The sequence below is a fragment of the Podarcis cretensis genome (genome assembly GCF_951804945.1).
Source record: "Podarcis cretensis genome assembly, chromosome: 9".
NCBI lineage: Eukaryota > Metazoa > Chordata > Lepidosauria > Squamata > Lacertidae > Podarcis > Podarcis cretensis.
In genome coordinates this window covers 4254196-4260842 of record NC_137178.1, presented here as the reverse complement: position 1 = coordinate 4260842, position 6647 = coordinate 4254196, and the positions used below count along the sequence as shown (strand labels likewise).

Below are 6647 nucleotides of genomic sequence, written 5' to 3'. Positions count from 1 at the left end.
GCTTTTATTTACAACACCCTCCAGCAGATATCATGCAAATGCAGCCCACTACCAAAATCATCACAATCACTTTTGTGACTTCTGTGATTTGTCCCCACAAAACACTTCATCACAGTTTCTTCCTACCTATTCAAAGGGCCTCTGCTGCACCATACCAAATGTAAGAATTCACTGATCAATGTACCTATGTACTGGCTCACTGGGAAAACTTCAGAAATTCATATAGACATGTGAGCTCAGCTACTCAGCACCCCTCTGCCTGAGTGCTAATTCCTGGCCTCCTGATACCTGAGTGCCAGACAGGTAGCCATTGCAGAAATAACAAACCCAGATGAAGCCCAAAGGGTGTGATTAATTTGGCTGGGAAACAGGGAAATGTAAATATCTTTTTTGTTACACTTGATGGGTGTTTGGTGGAGGGCAAGGAGAACCATGGGGCAGGGTCCAGGATGCTCAGATTACTGCTACCAGACCTCCCCTTTCATGATGTAACCATGATGTAGTTTGGGGGGGATGTAACATGGAGATTAGCACCTAATAAAAGTTTGGGGGCTCTTTTGTTCAGGGGAGGGGGGCAGGCTTCCATCTTGTTCCACCTGGTGGCAGGTGGGAGTCCTGTGGCAACAGTCTTCAATAAAGACCAAGCCTACTGGTTGCTCTTTTGCTCTGCTATTCCTGGCTGGTGTCCTTGTTTTTTGGTCCAAGGGAGCCCTCAGATTTCTCCGTTAACACCGCCAACTCCTAGTGGCCTGGGTCCCTTCAGCCACCCCCCAATATAATATTTGTCCCCCCCCCTTCCCAAGTTGATGGGCATTGTCATTCAAATAGTTTGCATGTGCCCTGTCTTGTATGATGATGGGTGTTGCTTTCCTGCCCCCCTCAATATTTTATTCCAGTTGACACCCCCGCTGCCGAGACAGATGCCAACCAGAGTTGGAAGCAGGTGTGCCATCTGCGGGACCAGCCCCCCAGTTTTATTTTATTTTATCATTTTTGTAACACTCAATGGCGGGGGGGGGGAGGGGGAGAAACCTCCTTTGTCTCTTAACACTCTACCCATTTCCGAAGCAAATTATGCACTGGGGTGATGGCGTGGGAATGGCGCCTCCTTGTGGCTAGGGACGTGGAGCAGTGCATCCAGTATCCTTGTGGGGAGATGCGGGTGGGGCTGGTGGACTGCAAGCTTAACATATGGAGAGCCTGCAGGATCAGGCCAATGGCATCCTATTCTCACAGTGGCCAGCCAGATGTTTGTGGGAAGCCTGCAAGCAGGATCCGACCACAAGCCATATCTCTCCCCTCCTGTGGTTTCCATTGCTGCCTCTGACCCTGGAGGCAGAGTCGAGCCATTGTGGAGGATAATCAATAATAATAATAAAACAGTCCATGGAATTATCCCAGTTTACCTAAAATACCATAAACGCAGGGAGCGGGCAGGATCAGAGCACCGCTCGAGAATGGAAGAAGGAAATGACATCACAATGTGAGCAGTTGTTGTTTATTGATACGATCCTTTTGTTCCCTCAAGATTCTTCCCACTTTACAAGTTCACAAGGGGATTAAATAAAACGAAGACGGCATTATGGTTATGCAGGCAGTAACAGCGACGAACTCGTGGACTGCAACCCCCAAGACCACATCCACACACAGAGAGAGAGGCAATTCAGGATCCGGGCGAGCAAACTTCCTCTCCGAAAACGGAATCATTCCCCCTCTTAAACCAACAGCCCAAGAGAGAAGCCCAAGAACCTGTTGTTTTGCAGAGCGCAATTGAAAAAGCATTTGATAAGGAAGGTTGGGAAGAGAGGATTTGGGATTCCTTGTTCGCACGTGTGACTCCTTCTCTCCCAACCAACTGGAATCCAGGAGCATCAAATCCAGAGGAAGAAAGGAAGAAAGAAATTGCCTTGTGCGTCTGAAAACTCACCCACGGCCAACGCAAGGAGCTTGGCTCTCTTCTCCTTGCAAAAGGCTAACACTGGATGGTGCTTCTGCACCAAAGCTGGGCTGATGCCCCCTGTACAGGGGATGTCCAAAACTGACCCCCTGCACCCCACTCCTTCAGCCAAGAGGGAGCTGCAAGGTGGGGGGGGAAGGGGCGGAGCCCCCTATTTCTTTCCAAGCTGAGCTTTGGCGAGGTTGATCTTGGCAACGACAGAAGCGTCTGCGGCCGCCGTGCACTTCGAGAGGATGAGGTTCATCTCTGCCTCGTTCTTCCGTTCGATGGCGGCGTCGGAAGCCTGGCTCAAGTCCCTGCCATGAAAAATGGGTGGAGAATAAGTAAACAAACAAACAAAGAGGGGGCAGGGCGGAAATGCCTGCTAAAATGAACGAATCCGCACGTTTTAAAATTCATTTGCTTATTTATTTCAGCAGGGTTCGTGGCCTGTGCTCTTTTCCAAGAAAAACGCTCCATCAAGCTGCTGAGAAAATCCACATGAAAAACGCAGGCACTAAAATCCTAATTTAAACCAGAGGTTCCCAAATTGGGTGATTCTGTACCCCGGGAAGGGATGGCCTGGGCTGCTCGCTCAGAAGCTAGGGTGCAGTGGCAAAGGGGAACTGCGGGTGTAAATGACTATCAGACTTTGAAAAGCTGTTATCGCTGGCTCAAGTTCATTCATTTTGTTGACTTGACTAAACTTCAACAGTTTTAACTGGATCTGGATGAATATGCAGTTGTAACACTGGTCCTAAAGGATCTATACTGGCTCCCAGTATGTTTCCAAGCACAATTCTGAGTGTTGGTGCTGACCTTTAAAACCCTAAACGGCTCTGGCCCAGTATACCTGAAGGAGCGTCTCCACCCCCATCGTTCTGCCCAGACACTGAGGTCCAGCTCCGAGGGCCTTCTGGCGGTTTCCTCCCTGCGAGAAGCCAAGTTACAGGGAACCAGACAGAGGGCCTTCTCGGCAGTGGCACCCACCCTGTGGAACGCCCTCCCATCAGATGTCAAGGACTTTTAGAAGACATCTGAAGGCAGCCCTGTTTAGGGAAGCTTTTAATGTTTAATAGGGTATTGTATTTTAATATCTTGTTGGAAGCCGCCCAGAGTGGCTGGGGAAACCCAGCCAGATGGGCGGGGTATAAATAATAAATTATCATCATCATCATCATCATCATCATCATCTTGGTTGCCCTCATCTCTGCCTCCAGCCCAAAAGGTGCCCGGAACAAGTGAGCCAAGCCCACTGCTATGGGGCAAAGACATTCCCCACCAGACCAGATACGTACCCTACCAGAAGGAAGGCTTTCACCCTCTGCTCTGGGGCAACACGGGGGGCGTACTTTTTTGCTTCGTAGCAGTTGTGGTGCTTCATGCTGATCTCGACAAAAGGCTGCCAAAAAAAATCCCACAGTGTCAACACAATGCAAGTTTCCCAAAGCGAGCACTATAAATGCGGGGGACCCGAGGGCCATGCTCCTTTTCCATGCAGCCTTTGGAGGTCGCGGGTCCTCTGTATCCATACCTAAGGTACAGATGTAAGAGGCTTGTTCGTAATTATATTTTGGGAGTGGTTCCTGTTCTCGTGTGGCTGAATCGTTTTATCCTTTCTTTAGGCATTCCAGGTTCACAGAATCATACAGCTGGCAGGGACCCTGTGGGTTTGTTGTAGTGATCAGATGGGATTACTATGAGGAATTATAAAATACTGTATTTTTCGCTCCATAAGACGCACCTGACCATAAGACGCACCTAGTTTTTAGAGGAGGAGTGCAAGGTGGAAAAAATTCTTTAAAGGGAGCGCTGAGCAGAGCCTGTATGCATCCCAGGCTCTGCTCAGCGCTCCCTTTCACGAGCCGCGTGTGTGCGGCTCTTGCAGGCTTTTCCCCGGGTTGCCCTTCTCCCTCCTCAGGGAAAAGCCCCCAAGAGCCGCACACACGCTCCACGTGGCTCTTTAAAGGGAGCACGGCTCTTGGGGGCTTTTGCGGGAGGTGGGGGAAGGGACAGAGCGCGGCTAAGCCAAAAGCTAGAGCAGTGAGAGGGAACACAGTGATCCCTCTTGCTGTTCTGGCTTCTGGGATAGCTGCACAGCCTGCCTTTGCTCCATAAGAAGCACACACATTCCCCCTTACTTTTTAGGAGGGAAAAAGTGCGTCTTATAGAGCGAAAAATACAGTATGTATCAAGCAATTGTGTCTGCTATGAAAGCATGGCGTTGACTGGATTTGATTCATTGTCAATAATTTCTGATCAAACCCCACAAGCGTCTGCATCTCTGATTTCTCTACACCTGACAGGCACATATAAGCATTCGAAATACACAGGCCAGTTGCTTCATCAGGCATCCTGAGTACATAAAGATAGTAGGTTACTTTGATGTACCCTTCCTTGGTTTTGTTAATCTTAGGTATCTTTATCATCTTCATGTGAAACTATTTCCAGGCCCTATCTCCTTGCCATCCTTCCTCTCATGTTTATTGTTTGTTTATGACCTCCGGGGTTTGGCTGAATGCATTCCTCCTTTTTAGTCCAGTTTCATTTACTCTCAGGTATGTATGCAGGCTCAGAGTAGTCTTTGTAGTTAAAAGAATTTCTTCTGATCTGATTTTGTCCCAAATGGGGGTTTTGAAATGCTCAGAGGAACTCTGATTGGTTCTTACGAACACTGTGTAAAAAGTTCTTTTGTGAATAAAACGACCTGGGACGATTATTATACGCACCACTCCCAGAGTCTTGCTGGTCAAGTCTCGTGTGTATAATAATAATAATAATAATAATAATAATTTATCATTTGTACCCCGCCCATCTGGCTGGGTTTCCCCCCAGCCACTCTGGGCGGCTTCCAACAAAGACCAAAAACACACTAAGCTTTTTTGTTTTTGTTTTTTTGCCTGACCGTAGCTTTTGCCTGGCCCAACCCCAGACTTAGAAGGGCTTGAGGGGCAAAACCCAGTTTCTGGAGGGTGTTCAGGACTGCAGTCTCCCAGCCTGACTGGAATTGATCACAGAGGATCAATGGGGCTATCCCTCGGGGGAGCAGATTCAATGTCAGCCATTTGTATGACAATACAATGACAATAAAGATATTATTATTATTATTATTATTATTATTATTATTATTATTATTTGTAGATTGATGTTAGGCAGATGTTAGCCTCCACTCTCATCATCCCCGTTTCTAATCTAACCCATGCGTTTGAGACACATCTGAGGACTTGGGGGATGATACAGCCAGGCAAGGAATATTAGACACCGAGAGACAACAGGACTGTGCAAGGTGGCCCTACTATAAGATTGGAGAAATCGATATATAGCTGCACCGGCAGCATATCTCTTCTTTCTCGTATCTAGAAATGCAAGAAGGGCCTTTACACTCGCCAGAAGCTCAGCTCTTCCCTCGACGGTCCTGGAAGGAGCCTTTTAAAAAGTCCCATATGCTCAGAGACTTTGCGGCTGTTCATTGGGGGAGATAGGAAGCCCAGAGCCCTTGTTCTTTAGATGTCCCTTTTAAGAAGAGGCACGTAGTGAGACCATTGATCCCCTGCTGGTGAGGCTCGCTGACCTCCCGGGAAAGCAAAAAATTGACCTTTTGCTGTTAGGCAAAGATCATAAGATGACCCAGATGGTCGCCAGATTCTGTGTACAGATCTGTAGGCGTAAACTCAAAATAGCCCGTCATGAAAATCCCCAAACTCGGTTCCATGGGTGACTCTGGGTCAATTCCCTGGGATAGTTTATTGTTGTACATTGTTTTTAAATTTATTGTTGTACATTGTTTTAATTGTCTGTTGTACTTCTGTGACTGTACCCCCAAGTGCGTTTTATAAGCTGGTCTCCGACCGCAATAAATCACCGTATTTTTTGCTCTATAAGACGCACCGGACCACAAGACGCACCTAGTTTTTGGAGGAGGAAAACAAGAAAAAAAATATTCTGACTCTCAGAAGCCAGAACAGCAAGAGGGATTGCTGCGCAGTGAAAGCAGCAATCGCTCTTGCTGTTCTGGCTTCTGGGATAGCTGCGCAGCCTGCATTCGCTCCATAAGATGCACACACACTTCCCCTTACTTTTTAGGAGGGAAAAAGTGAGTCTTATAGAACAAAAAATACGGTATCTATCACTAAGATTAATCAGAGTCCAATCCTTCCTTTGCTTTGGGAACACCACATTTGTCTAGCACAACCCCCGGCAATGCAGAAATCTCAACTAAAGTGCCCCCAAGGCTGATGCCCAGGAAATCACTGGGCAAGACCGGGCTCCCGTGCCTGGACAGTTTCCTGCCCGCCCCTCCAACGTCCTTCCTTACCAGGTATCCAATGGGAGACTTCTTGGACTTGGAGAACTTCTCCAGCTCTTCCCAGTCTCCTTGCTCAGCCAAGGCGCTGATCTTCAGCCACCAGAACCTAACAGTGCAAGAAGGGGACAGCGTCACAAATGCCATGCTGGCCAGACCAAGAAAAGTGTGTCTGTATTGGGGGAGGGCAGTCCTCAAAGATCTGAGAAAAGCTGGCCCTCCAGTCTGTGGGATGTGATACATAAGTAGCAGTCAAGTACAAGATTCCTTGTTTTCCTAGAGTGGACATGCAAGGGGATGTTTGGTCCAGCTAGTCGGAACTTCCTGTTTCCTCCTGGGCTGGAGCATCCTGCCTTTTGCATGTGACCAGACATGGCTATCCTGGAACAAAGGGCACGTTTTAACCTG

At 48.0% G+C, this 6647-nt stretch overlaps 1 protein-coding gene and 1 long non-coding RNA gene across 2 annotated transcripts in view; one reads left to right on the top strand and one right to left on the bottom strand.

The window, feature by feature from the left end:
• The window catches only part of LOC307224469, a 251115-nt gene that overhangs the window by 202960 nt on the left and 41508 nt on the right, over positions 1-6647 (top strand). The window lies entirely within an intron of this gene.
• VPS16 (VPS16 core subunit of CORVET and HOPS complexes) overlaps positions 1483-6647 on the bottom strand; it is a 42432-nt gene continuing 37267 nt past the window's right edge. The window contains exons 22-24 of the mRNA XM_079990796.1: positions 6252-6348; positions 3235-3338; positions 1483-2253 (exon numbers count right to left, since the gene is read on the bottom strand). Of these exons, the coding sequence (XP_079846922.1) occupies positions 2109-2253; positions 3235-3338; positions 6252-6348 (346 nt within the window). The 3' untranslated portion in view covers positions 1483-2108. The remainder of the gene's footprint in view (positions 2254-3234; positions 3339-6251; positions 6349-6647) is intronic.